This window comes from Xyrauchen texanus, chromosome 47 (genome assembly GCF_025860055.1).
Source record: "Xyrauchen texanus isolate HMW12.3.18 chromosome 47, RBS_HiC_50CHRs, whole genome shotgun sequence".
In the NCBI taxonomy this organism is placed as follows: domain Eukaryota; kingdom Metazoa; phylum Chordata; class Actinopteri; order Cypriniformes; family Catostomidae; genus Xyrauchen; species Xyrauchen texanus.
In genome coordinates this window covers 17,297,299-17,312,329 of record NC_068322.1, presented here as the reverse complement: position 1 = coordinate 17,312,329, position 15,031 = coordinate 17,297,299, and the positions used below count along the sequence as shown (strand labels likewise).

Below are 15,031 nucleotides of genomic sequence, written 5' to 3'. Positions count from 1 at the left end.
AGGCCCTCATATATTTTAAAACATATCCCATTGAATCATCTTATGTACATCGCTACATTGATGGATTGATTTTCCTCAGCATTGTTCGTTGTGAGCAAAGCCAGACTGCCGCGTGTCAACATTATATATCTGACCATTATGAACATCATACAAAAAAGGGTTGGAGTTTTTTAATTTATTGGCTCTTCACTGGGTAGCTGTATTGTGAGTGAGAGTAAATAAAAGTCTAACACTTTTTAGGCTCCCTTGAGATGCAATGTACTGTGAAAAAAAGTCAATCTGTCATGTCAGAGCACTGCCTCTGAACCACTTTTCTGTGAAATTACGTTCACATTGTGAGTCAAAGAGACGTGACAAAAAAGCTATAGAGCTGGACAAATGTGCAGACATGTTTACGTGTGTGTTTGTGTAAGAGAGAGTATTTTTGTCAGTCTTCCAGACTAGATGGTTTTAATAAATGATTATATTCACAGGAGTTGAGAGCATTTGTCATTTCACAATGAGACTGGTGCGTGTATTTGTTAGCAAAGATGTTGGCACAGTGAGGGTTTGCATAGTTTGTGGGTGCCAAACTGAGTTCTGTCTTGAAAGAAATTAAATTAGCAAAAGAAATCCAATTTATCAAAAAGTGCAGCTGTCAATGTTTTTAGCAGGGATTTACTGGAGCTAAATATAAACTGTAGGTATTCACAATGTATTGTTCAACTGATATGTTGTCAAGTTGTATGCAAGGGTTAAATTGGGCTTGAACGGTTCAGAAACAGCATTCTGGCACATTTAATACAAAGAAAAAAGAGAAAAAAGAAGAAATGGCAGATTTTTTGTCTGTCAATCCATTCCATTTCTTGTGCGCTCCAGTTCAGTTTTGGTTTGATCAATTTCACAGATTCCTTACTCATTTGCTTTTGCTCAAAAAACTATATCAAGTTAATTATGCTTCAGTCTGGAATTCATGTATATTGGTCCTTTTTCTATGCTGATAATAAGTTGTCTTTTAATAATAAGTTGTGGAATACATGTTTTTGTGAAGAAATGTTTTTTGGGGGTTCTCCTATCTCCAAAATCCAATTTACCCCTGGTTGTATGTCTCTACACAGTGAATATCTAATATCGTAACATCACCACTATATGCCCTCCTGAAAAGACTAGCAAAGCTGTTTAGCAGCATAATTCGTTTTTTGATGATTACTGGTCCCAAGCCATGTCGAGGTGCTGATGTGTCCACCAGGCATATTAACTAGCTCAGCAAATCTTTCTTGGACATATAAGACACCATTTGGGCCAAAATCATATGCAACCTTCAAGGATAAGGCAATCCCAAAATGCATCGTCATTCTAAACAGCATTTTACTGGACATAAATCTGTGTAGAGCAAGAAGAGTTATAAATATATCTGGGATGTTTTCTGGAAAGAGACATAGAATATAATAAAATTCTAAAATTCTAATTCAAATTGAAACTCATGTTTTCTGGGCATTTTGACACAACAGATGACCCTTAACACTCACCTGTGGCTAATCTGCGTCCCACGTAAACTAGACATGGTTTCTTCTAGATTCTGTCTCAGATCGGCAATATTCTTCACTGTCCGCATCCGTCTGGTCTCTGGATCCTCCCCTGGTTGACGGAGAGAAGATAACATTAGTTACTGACCCTGTTACTGATGCCAAGTCACTTGCTAGTTCATAGTCTGAAAGGCAGTACGGACTCAACATGTGCAGTCAAACATGCTGCAACTAGCGGTTAAGGCAGGAGTACATGGTGCGATTTTTGCTGTTGTATGAGCTCCCGAACAATTGTTTCCAGTTGGAAGAGGTCACATGGAAATCGTTAATGCTTGTGTGGTTGCGACTCGCATCGTGTGAGATGAATTACGAGCAGAGCAGAGCAGCTTGAGAGCAGCTCACAACCTCCCAATCATTTTTAAAACAGTCTAAAAATATGGGCGCTGTCAGCTTAAATTTGTGAGCTGTGTGCATTTGAACGAGCTGATTTGGTGATCTACCTGAAGTTGACCAATCAGTAAAAGGTGTTACAACTCACATGATCAATGAAAAATGAGTGTTCATGAAGCTTTTAAACATTTGGAGGAAATTATTGTTAAAACTGTGTTTTTCCATATTATTCAAATCCACATCACTGAAGGATTCTACAGAAATGCCATGCTGTTCTCTGCCCTTCAAACAAATCATAATGAAAGCAACCTCCGGCTTTATAATGCTAAATAGCGGAACAATTTGTGAGATCGCTTCTGAATTCGCCAGGTCGGTAAGTCATGTCTTGTACCACTGAATCTGTATGATTATCAAATAAAATTACTCGTAACGTGTGCTGGGGCTCACGACCTCCCAAGCGTCAGAACTCGCACAGTGTACGCCTGGCTTTAGTGAGCGGAGGCTGTCTGCTCTCGCATGTCAACGCAGACACTAAAGTAACAGCTTGCTGTGCAAGTGAAAGGATAAAGGGACAGATTTCACGGTCATCACTTTTTTTAACGGAGCACAGAGTAATCCGTAAACTATAACACCACATCCCAACCCTTAAGCTCAGCTCAAAGTTTGGTAGGAGCACAATCTGCCTGCAAAGCAGTACCTTGTCAAATGTAAATGGACTGTGAGTCTTCTCAGTGCATATATTTTCATCCTCTTGTTATGAGCAGGAGTGGAGAGGACTTTTATGAACTCTTTATGTTTCATGTCATCAGTCTAGGTTCTTATGCAGTGAAGTGCTTGTATTTCAGTGCATTCAACTCATTGAACAGACACAGATACTCACAGTGATACTCAAAGAAGCTGATGATGACAGTACGGTGTCTATCAGTGGGTCTGCAGGGTTCCCACATACCACTACAGATCTGAATATTTGATTCAGTCACGTCTGGTTGTGCTCACACCCACTGACTTTATAGCACCATGCCAATGGCTAGCATTTAATGAGTTATGAAGTAAAACATGAATTCTCTTTTGTCTGAAATTGATGTACTGATCTTAACTGTGTGGCAACTGCAGTGTGAGATCCTTTGAAACTACAAATGAGCCTGTAAACATGTAAATATCAAATGGATCATTATCTGTGTACAAGTCTTAAGGAACAGAAAGTAGGACTGGATAAGTAAAGATAAGTTGATTTCCCATGTGTGTTGTTGTATTTGAGGATAACAGAGTACACATTAGCATGACTCAAATCATGCAGTCTCTGAGTGGAAGATATGGAGAGGATTGAAGATGGATGAAGAACACGATCATTTAGTTTAAGAATGTCATGACTGACCACTGCTTTAGACCCGGCTGCATGTTGGGACACATTTCAGCACAATCAATATGATATAAAGTAAAACAACAGATAAAATTCCTTTGGATGCACAATTTTAGATTGTCATGTTCAGATATACTGAGTGCAAACACCCAATACACATCATATTCCTATCTCCAATATGGATATAGTTATGGCCTAATTACAGATATGCCTGGACCCGGGGCACAAACACACACATATACACAGTCATTGTGACTCTATCAGACGCTGTGTTACCCAGAGGCTTTATGGGCTTGTAATGGATTGGAACAATCAGCCAATTGTGTATGGCAAATATATCCGTTTCTCTTCTCTACAGGGCCATGTAAAACACATACAGCAGGAAAATGCACATTATCACAGCATGCGAGTCCATACAGCTTCAAGAATATAAAAGCTACATATTTGATGAATGCGAGGGCTCTGGGTGGCACAATTGCATTTCTGCCCTCTGGGTGAGCAGACACATTTCTTTAAGCACCACTTGAGCCTGTCACCAGCTGAGGAGGGCGTGAGGACATGACTGGCTCAGTCTGATCAGACGACAGCTGAGGTCTTGCAGAGATATAACCTCATTGTGCCAAAGTTGAAAGCTAACCCCTGTCTAGAGCTTCAAAATGGATGCAATGTTAATCCAGTTGTTTTTTACCTTGGTTATCCCTTTGTGTAATACAAATCAATTGTGTGCTGTATCGCTCATTTTTAGGCAAGCATATGTGACACAGCAGATTTGTGATCCCTCAAAACAAAGAGACATGCCAATAATAACAGAGGTAATCTACATAGCCCACTTTTGAACAAAAATGTATGTATATATATATATATATATATATATATATATATATAGCTGTATACTGTATAAAGACTCAGCTTTGTGTTCTTGGCTGACAGAAGTGGAACCCGACATGGTCTTCGGCTGTTGTAGCCCATCAGCCTCAAGGTTCGATGTATTGTGCATTCTGAGATGATATTCTGCTCACTACAATTTTACAGAGTGGTTATGGGAGTTACCGTACCCCACTCTGCCAGCTCAAACCCTCTCTCTTCAACAAGGCGTTTCCATCAGCAGAGCCACTCCCTGGATGTTTTTTGTTTTTGAGTAAATCTGAGTAAACTCTAGAGACTGTTGTGCGTGAAAATCCCAGGAGATCAGCAGGTACAGAAAAACATCATACCAAAAATCATGCCACGATTGAAATCATTGAGATCACATTTTTACCCCCATTATGATGTTTGATGTCAACATTAACAGAAGCTCCTGACCTGTATATGCATAATGTTATGCACTGCTGCCACATGATTGGCTGATTAGATAATCGCATGAATAAGGTGGTGTACTGTACAGGTGTTTCTAATAAAGTGCTCAGTGAGTGTATATATGACACAGGTGCAGTGGCAAACAAAACAATATTAAATAATGCCTGTTTTTGGTTCACAAAACCTTGACTAACATAAGTAGACTTCACAGAGAAAGATGTATTTTTCACCTGTTTTATTATTTGATAATGCAAAATCTCTCCTAAACAAGCCACATTATTTCAGATATTCATATCCATAGCAAAAAAGCAAAGTTATAATTAAGGTTAAAGGTTTGTTCAATCCCAAACCCTAACTATGAGCAATAGTACAGAAAAGCTTGACTTAGTTAGCCCCGCAAAAAAAGTGTACAACATTTATCTTTTAAAACATTGACTGTCGACAAGAATACAGCCTTTTCAAATGAGCCTGATTATACATAATAAGCTCCATTTATCAGTCAGAGAATCTCAAATACAGTACGTGAACACTACTATCAACATGAAGTGCAGACAACTACATTTCTTCAATTTGATGAAGTGCAAACACAGCCTGATCTCACATAAATATCGGCAAGCATGTGCTGATATTTCTTTAGCCAAAATCGGTATATGTTGACATAATTTGAAAACACTGCCTCCAGAGTCTAAAGCGGTAAGTGTTTCAGAGCATATAAACAAGTGTGACATTCATTTATATACAGGAGAGGTTGCCAGAAGCCAGCTGTGAAAATAATTGTTTTCAGCTAAAAAGGGTGTAAAACAGTGAAGATAAATGCTTATTTTATTGAATCTACCCTCCAACCAAAACACAAATCTAATCCTAAACATTAGTAGAGATAAAATGCAATGTTAGGGATAAAACTGCAACCTCCTATCACGCTTGTGTTTGTTTAAACAAACATAATTATTTCCTTGTTTGAATGGGGATTAAACTGTGGTCTTCCATGCAACACGCTCCTAGTCGTGCCATGAGGGAAATTAAATGTTGTTGAGCCATTCCAAATATTTCCGATGGGAGATAGGGCATGTAAGTGAGTCGGCATATTGTTTCCGATCCTAGTGTACCGGAACTTTCGGAAACAGCATGACAACTTCCCAAGTGATCCCTTGGTTAATGGTTACCAAAGCATAGGATGGAAATAAAGGCATGGATCACACCGATGACAGGCTAAATTGAGCTATTGATTGAAGCAACAGATGGCATAGCATCACTACCATAGCCAGCAGGTAAATCTGACTTTTATACATTATGTTCCCACACACTACAATCTGAGAACCATAATTCACTTCAACATCCCTGGGAGCTGTTTCAAAGGGCAGAAATATATCTATGCAAGTACATGAACACTGATGCTTCTATGGAAACTGGATTTTGTGCATTATTGCATTCCCAAATATGTCAGACCGCAATTGATATCACAACATATGTATGCATTGCATTCTCAATGTTGACAGTTCTATGGAGTTTTTTATTCTTTTTTATGAACTACGGTAATGGCACATTAACACATCCAGTTTAACGGCACAAAGTTTTGAAAGTAACTCTATCGCATCCCTGAGTACTGCGGTTTGTTACCCTTAGAGTAATAAAAAACAGGTTAAGCATGTTCAAGTGGATCAGGAGTTAGCAATGCATTGGCCAAGGGCTCCCATCTGTGTACAACTACTTGCATAAATTATGTTTACACACTTGATTCCAAGTTCAACTTCAAAATGACCATTACAACAGAAACTAAATAAAAATCAAAGACTACTAATGTTACTACTGTGTTTAAGCCCTAAATATCCAATATATTTCAGCGACTGCTGTGGTTACTTACGGCGCGTTTGAGGGTTCAAAACCTGCTCCAGGTCTCCAAGCATTGTTAGTATGACTTCTTTATCCAGTTGTGCTTGTTCTTCTCTGGCACTTTCTAGTTCATCTGCCCAGTACCCTCCTCCGGTGCCTCCTGGCCCTGCCTTGGGGTCTTCATCTGAGCTCTTACTGCCGGCCACCTCATCTGCAACCTCACGTGGCTGCTGGTGCCGGTGAGTAGGCGCCCTCCGGCTAGATTTCTGACCCCAGGGTACAGGTATAAGGGAGTGCTCGGACTGAGAGATCATCTTGGTGAGTGACAGAGAGAGTGAGCATGCTCGGGTGCTGCTGTCGGGGTGTCTACGGGCAATTCCTCTGCCATGCTGGGGCAAAGGTGATGACAACGATGCCCCTGAGGCTGATGAATGCGGACATGGCGGGTCATCCAGCTCAAAGGTATAGACCCTTTGTTCGCCATCGCTAAGCAGAACAAGGTTTCCGAGGGAACGCTGCTTGCGGAGGTTTAGGTTGTCCGGGAGAGGCTGCAGTGACTTGCGAGGTGGGCTACCGCCCTGAAACACAGAAAACTCAGCTCCCCTTTTCATTCTGTTGCACGTTCTTAATGATCTCTCTGTCTTTAGATTCTTCTCCTGCTCTTGATGTCCAGAACACCTCGCAATTCTTGTCACATGATGAGTGTGTGTGAGGGAATTCAGAGATCAGGCAGCTTCAGGTGGCTGCTTACACACACACACACACACACACACACACACACGCTCAGGCGTCGATTGGTTCAGGATGCATGTGCTTTCCCGAAAACTGCCCTTACACCAGGGAGCCTCAAATACCATCCTGCCCACATGCATTTAAAATTGCCGCAGCCAATAACCAGCATCCAGGTGCACACATCGAGAGCATACTCCTCCTCATCTTTCTCCTATTTTTTCTTCTTTCAATGCAGCATGACTTGCGACGAGGATACTATGGTTAAACTATAATACACATCCGTCATGGCATCTCCTCTTTTCCTGTTTCTCTCTCTCAGCGAGCAGGGATTCTTCACACACTCTGTCTATTAATTACTGGCTGGAGTGAGCGCATGTGGTTCGCGTAGAGGGACAACAGAGAGAGAGAGAGAGAGAGAGAGAGAGCTCAGAGATGCAAGATTAGGGTCTGCCTGCTCTGTTTAAAATGCTGTAAGCTGTTTTGTTCTCTATCCATCTCTCTATTTATCTTTCTCTCCTCTCGTATTCTTTTTGCTGCAAGTAATAGCTGGTGTTCGGCTGCTGTTGGCTACCAAGTCTGTGCACACCTTCAAGCAAAACAGGTATGTGTATGTGTGTTGTGAAAATAGCAAAAGACAAAACTGTAGGTTATAAGGCAGTGAACTCTTTGCTCAACCTCTCTTTATAATGACACGTGGTATAGAGTTGCTACTGTAGTTATACTGCAGCATTCAGTTTAACTATAAAGGAAACAGTTCAAAAACAGTTACAGACCCAGTGACCTCCAGCAAGACTCTCACCCAATCCAGATCCATAACATAAAATGCTTGATTTGTATGGTACCCCGGATGGCACCCCCGGCCTAAATCATTCCCGCCTCCTCCTTGCCCATCATTTACCCATTACAGTTTGTTAATGGCTAATTCAAGTTATAAAGTACTACTTAAACATTGAAAATGTATTTATATATTTTAAATATAAGGGAATGTGACATATTTTTCCATTCTAATTGTTTTATATATCATTTAATTGACCATCACAGACCGCAAGGGTCCACAGAGACCCCATTGAAAACCCTAGATCTAAACTAAACATCATAAACAAATATATAAACAAAATATCTGCAACCATATATTTTAGAATTAAACATAACCTTTAAACTTAACTAAACATCCCAATACTGAGCAAAGATACTTATCATAACCATATCCATTCAATACACTTACATAACCAGATATCTATGAGTTTCAGCAGACATCAGAAATGTAACCAAATGCTCTAAAATCAGCTTGAAAACATAAACTACATAAAAGTAATACATATGACTCCAGTATTTTAATCTATATATTCAGAAGTGATATGATATGAGAGGGTGAGAAACAGATCAATATTTAAGAAATTTTTTGCTAGAAATTCTCATCTCTGCCAGTAGGGGTCATATGCATGAAGAATGTGAATCACCAAAAACACAATAAGAAGAATGTGAAAGAGACCTGTTTCTCACCCACAGCTTTCATAACTCTTCTGAAGATATTGATTTAACCAATGAAGTCTTATGGATTACATTTATGCTAACCTTTTTTTTTTTTTTTTGAACGTCACATTTTTGGCACCCATTCACTTGCATTATATGGACCAAAGGAACTGAGAAATTCTTCAAAAAATCTTCATTCGAGTTCAGCAGAAGAAAGAAAGTCATACACATCTGGGATGCCAGGAGGGTGAGTAAATGATGGGAGAATTTTCATTTTTGAGTGAACTATTCCTTTAAGCTGCTTCACGTCAGCCATTAGCTGGTTTTGAAAAGACAGTATTGCTGTACAAAACCCTGCAGTAAATGTCTGACCATGACTCAGAATTTTCTGCTTCACAATCCCTTTGCAAACAACAATATCCTCATAATGACCACATCAGAGCTGCATTCTCATTGATGGCTAAACACTGACTGCTTTGTGTCTGCAATTTGACATTGCAGCATTTTTGTATATCTCATTATAGACAGGAACACCAGTTAGAAAAATAGAGTTTCCAATTGAGTTTGTGTATAGTTCTTTCTGATGGAACTAAATGCTTTAAAGTAATGACAGCGAACCTCAGAGAAGCACACACAAATCACAAAATGATTAAGTCTCATCATGTACAGAATTAATTAAAATAATTGAAAGCAAGTATTTAATACAGACTAAGTATCATAGATTGCATTTTCAGAGTGATAACAACAGCACAGGCTGAGCTGATAAATATGCACAGAGGAAATGAGCCACTAAACAGAAATGCATGCAAGCTGATTTTGTAGAGCAGCCTCCAATTGCAGGGTAAGTAAATGCAGCATTTGGGGCAATTTGCATTTATTTCCCAGAGCTAGTTACCAGGTGGCTGTTATGAGATGTGTGTGAGCAGTGCCTGAGCCCCATGTACCTATCTTCAGCTACCAACAGTACACACACACACACACACACACACACACACACACACACACACACACACACACACACACACACACACACACACACACACAAACATATAAAAAAAAAACACACAAGCACAAATAAACAACACATTTTGCTGTTTGGCCTCCCAAACAAGGTCGGCCTTTGTCCACCTGTCATTTCTGACCTTTTCTTGCTGTGATATCAACATGGAACCAGAGGACTGCAGAGAGAATCTGAGCATGAGTTTCAGCTTGTGTGTTTGTCATGTGGCGGCACTCATCCTACCTGAGATCTCCTCCAAGCACTGTTTGGCTGTCTTGCTGTAGACCAGGTCTTTTGTGGGACTGAGACATGGTTCGGGGGGGACCACTGTAGTGCAGTCGTTCTCTGAGTATGTCCTGAGTGAAGCAAATGAAAACATTAGATGCGATTCATTGTAATATTGCTGCATTCAGCAAACAATTATATTTTTATTCTGACTGTTAAACTGCATGATTGATCATTGTCCCAGGCAACTGATTTCTATAGTGATAATGACCAGCTGACTATATATTATCTCTTACATACAGATTAGAAAATACTTTGTGTCTGTGTGTGTGTGAGCGTGTATTTATCACTTTGTGGGGACCAAATGTCCCCATAAGGATAGTAAAACCCGAAATTTTTGACCTTGTGGGGACATTTTGTCGGTCCCCATGAGGAAAACAGCTTATAAATCATACTAAATTATGTTTTTTGAAAATGTAAAAATGCAGAAAGTTTTCTGTGAGGGTTAGGTTTAGGGGTAGGTTTAGTGTTAGGGGATAGAATATAAAGTTTGTACAGTATAAAAACCATTATGTCTATGGAAAGTCCCCATAAAACATGGAAACACTACGTGTGTGTGTGTGTGTGTGTAAATAATATTATCATCAATACTTAACATAAGCTCATTGTACACACACATATTTGTGTTTATATAAACTGACTGTATACCTATAACAACTACCACTTCAACAAAGGTGTCCCTGGACACCAGGATTCGCTCAGATAAACACTGTACACACACACACACACACACACACACACACACACACACACACACACACACACACACATACAAACAATTCACCAGCCAATTGCAGATTTAATTCATATCAAACATTATTGGCAAGAGAAACTAAAGTTTATAGACACTACCTACAGACATAAAACATATGTATAATGTATGCTGTATGTTTAATTTGCTAAAGTTTAAAATCTGAAAACTATTATTTTCTATGGCATTTGGTCTCTACAAGTATACCAGTCTATTGTGAACCCACTGGGTCTTAGTCAGGCAGTTTCGCTTTTGACAGTGGTTCAGATGAAAGTGATTGAGTGTTTTCGGATGATACAAAGAGATACGGCAGCTTGGTCAGATCTCTTGCACGCCTGGTTCACCGCATGCAGGTAAAGTCTCCATTCTCCATACAGTAAATCTTCTCCCGTCTTTATTATGCCTGGGACATGCATCGCGTGTAATGAAAAAGCATGCCCTGATCCACAGGCACTTCTGTTCTTAAATTCGTCACATTTGAGGTTCCATTTTGATTAGGATGTTGTCTTAAAAGGTAGCTGACTATGTAGACATCGGTCACATTCTGCCAAATTACAAGCAAGCCTGGTCTCATGATTTTTACATGAATGTGACAAACATTTTTCAATTCAAAATGTACGTGCTGTATAACACGTCTAGCTGCAGGATTCCAGTGAAATGTCCAGCTGGGGGTACCAAAAGCAAGTAAATTGATGCCATATTCAGACACAGTTTTCAGGTGAACTTTAGATATTTAAAAAAAACAATAGTGTTTTAGAATATAAATGATTTGTTTTAAAAAAAAACTCCTTACCAAATCACTGCCTAAACTTAATCATTAGTGTTTTAAAATACAGAAGCGAAATTAAAAACCACATTTTTCGGAAGCAACCACCTAATTTCATGCTGCTTCCATGGCACTGTAATATCACGTGTCAGCTTGAGTTTATGGCTGGTCTTGAACCACGGTCCTCCAACTCCAAGTCGAATGCCCTATCAGGTGAGCTATAATAACAGTCTATAATACAAGCATTAAAATGTGTAATTTCTCAAAAGATGCATTAGAGTTAAAGTTTTTCGATATCATAAAAAAGCAGGGTCTGAGTAATACAGAGAAAAATACGGATTTAGAAAGTCATAATCAGCCATTTAAGTCATGATTTGAGTGAAAGTGAATAAAACACACAGTTGTTGTGCCACCTCTAGTGGTAATTTCACCTGGAAAATGCAGGGAATTGTACCTGGAGACATGTATAACAAGTTTTGCACAAATGTTTATATAGTCACGTTTTCACTATGAGACCAGGTTGATCAAGCGCCACCTCCTATCAGACATTTGCATCAATACAAATGTGCTTCCCTTTTCCTGTACTTGTAGCATGCTGCACGAGAAAACCTCAGAGACACAGGCTCTGGCTCTATGAAAACCAGGAAGTAATTGTGTTCACTTAAAGAACATGAGCACGATTTTTAGGCCAACAGGTCTATTGTCACTAAGTCCTGCAATCTTGGGTTTATTTGGGACAGGGATGATGGTGGAGTGTTTGATGCAGCTGGGAACTTCACACTGCTCCAGTGATGTGTTGAAGATCTGTGTGAAGTTGGGGGCTAGCTGTTAGCAAAATCTTTTTGACAAGTGGGTGAAACACCGTCTGGGCCTTGTGCTTTCCTTTTCTATTGTTTCCGGAAGACCCGGCACAAATCCTCTTCACAGATTTTAAGTGCAGGTTGAGTAGCAGGAGGGGGAGGAGGGGGGTTGCAGAAGGTTTTGTTGTTTGTGTGAAAAGAAGGTGAGACCAGTCTTTTCAAATATACAGTAAAATACATTCAGGTCGTCAGCCATTTGTTGATTCCATACAGTGCTGGGGGTGGGGCAAATAATAATTTATCCAATTAAATAGGATACTCATCGTTTTCGGCGAGGACCTTTTCAAAATGTAGTGCATTGTCTTGCAGCACTGTTGAGAGCTGTCACACCCCTGCAGCTTTTTCAGTGTTGAGAAAAGCTCTCAGAGAGGAAGATCTGTAGAGGTGGAGGGGAGTGTGATAAGAGCTCTGGTTTGAAATTCCATAAAGACTTTGGGTTATAATCCTTATAAGACAGCACTGTGAATGCCAAACACAGCTTTAAGAGAACGACATAACCTTCGCCAGAATAAGAAACCTGTGGCAGGCCAATAAAGCAGTGTGTGTGTATCTGTGTCCTTATGAGAGCTGTTAAGCTCTTAAGGCTCAGATTGTGCAGGTTTGCCAGACAAGGGTCATCAAGTTTAAAAGCTCTTTATTCTGGCGAATGATTAAACCTGTTACTGAACATACACACTATGTCAAGGACAATTCCCCACTGTTTCTTTCTCTTCACTCTCATCTGTGGTTTTCCTGTCAATCTTTGTCTATTACTTAAACACGCTTCCCATCTCTCAGTCTCTTTATCAAGCTGACTCAAACTGTGTTATGCATGCTCTCTGGCTGTCAATCTCTTATTCTCTTTTTCTTTCCTTTTCAATTCTATTTAGCATTATTAGTCATCATCAGTGATGTCATAAGCCTTTCTTTGAGGACTCAGACAAGACCAGTCCCCTCAAACAAGGCATTTGTGTTCTGGCTAACAGCTTGGCAGTTCCCACTTATACTAATTATACTTTAGAGACAAGATTTTTGCCCACTGAGTTTTCACATAATGTATTGTGCGATTGGATAGGTGACACAAGGGACAGATGATCAGTGGGTGTGTGTTTGTGGGTCTACAAGCAGGTTCGATAAACTATATACAATGGGATTCAAAAGTCTGAGACTACATTGAAAATCTGAATCTAATTTAAATTGGAAATATATAGGAACTTTTTAGGATAGAAATACATAACAAAGCGTCTCAAAATGAAGAAGATCCTACATTCTTTCTTGGCCATAAATCAAATGACCAAATGTGACATTGATCATGTTAACTCCTTTGCGGAAGTTCTGAAACTTTCCCCCATGCCAGCTTGAGTGCATGCTGTCATTAAAGCAAATTTATGATAATTTTTCAATTGAAATTTACCTTTCAATTGAGAACAATCCTAAAAGGACATACTCAAAATACAATGGCTGTAGTTCATCCTCAGACTTTTGAACCCCACTGTACATATGGTTCTCTCTCTCTCTAGATTTTGAACAAATCTAGACAGGCCCCATTTCCAGCAGCCATCACTCCAACATCCATGAGAAATTATGCTAAATTGCTAATTTCATCCTAGAAAATCACTTGCCATTATATCAAACACAGCTGAAAGCTTTTTTGGTTCATTAAATTAAGCTTAACATTGTCTTTGTGTTTGTTTTTGAGTTGCCACAGTATGCAATAGACTGGCATGTCTTAAGGTCAATATTAGGTAAAAAAATGGCAAAAATGAAACAGCTTTCTCTAGAAACTCATCAGTCAGTCATTTTCTTGAGGAATGAAAGCTATACAATGCTTGAAATTGCCAAAAACTGAAGATTTCATACAAAGGTATACACTACATTCTTCAAAGACAAAGGACAACTGGCTCTAACAAGGACAGAAAGAGATGTGAAAGGCCAGATGTACAACTAAACAAGAGGATTAGAGTATCTAGTTTTAGAAATAGACGCCTCGTGTCCTTAGCTGGCAGCTTCATTGCATTCTAACAGCTCAACACCAGTTTCATGTTCGGTAGTAAAGAGAATACTCAGGGGTGCAGACCTAATGGGAAGAATTGCAACAACAACAAAAAAAAAGCCACTTTTGAAACAGAAAAACTAAAAGAAAAGGTTAGAGTGGCCAAAGAAACACAGACATTGGACAACAGATCATTGGAAAAGAGTGTTATGGATTTGAACCCCATTGAGCTTTTGAGGGATCAGCTAGACTGTAAGGTGTGTGAGAAGTGCCCGACAAGACAGACACATCTATGGCAAAAGGTACAGGAAATGTGGGATGAAATGTCACCTGAGAATCTCAACAAACCGACAGCTAGAATGCTAAGGATCTGATTAAAACTCTTTGAAGTAGTTTAAGAAGTTCTAAATTGTTTTTAAAATTGTAATAGTATTTTTTTCCATGTTATTAATGTCCTGAATATGCATTGTGATTGGTTGAATGCCACAGCTCTTCGTGATTGCTTTCTACACTTACTACACTATACTACCAAAGCTAGGAAATAGCTTTAATGGCTTTAAACAAACAACTTCAGCATTACGGCTCATCACAGATGAGAGACACAACAGACTGATTAATTATACAATATATATATGTTTCCATTTAATGTTGCTTTATGATTCTTTGTCAGCTTTTGTAAGAGAAAGTTTTTCAACGTTTGTTCTCCATAGGAATCTAGTCTGGACAGACTTTAATGAAGAGAGATCCATCCAGGTAACATCAACCCCCCATAGTCAGATGTAAGAAGAAATCTGCTGATACCCACTGATAG

The 15,031-nt window shown here is 39.3% G+C and overlaps 1 protein-coding gene across 1 annotated transcript in view; it reads right to left on the bottom strand.

Moving 5' to 3' along the window:
• nav3 (neuron navigator 3) overlaps nt 1-15,031 on the bottom strand; it is a 194,946-nt gene that overhangs the window by 58,613 nt on the left and 121,302 nt on the right. Inside the window, exons 9-10 of the mRNA XM_052120471.1 lie at nt 9,830-9,942; nt 1,509-1,617 (exon numbers count right to left, since the gene is read on the bottom strand). Coding sequence (XP_051976431.1) covers nt 1,509-1,617; nt 9,830-9,942 — 222 coding nt within the window. The remainder of the gene's footprint in view (nt 1-1,508; nt 1,618-9,829; nt 9,943-15,031) is intronic.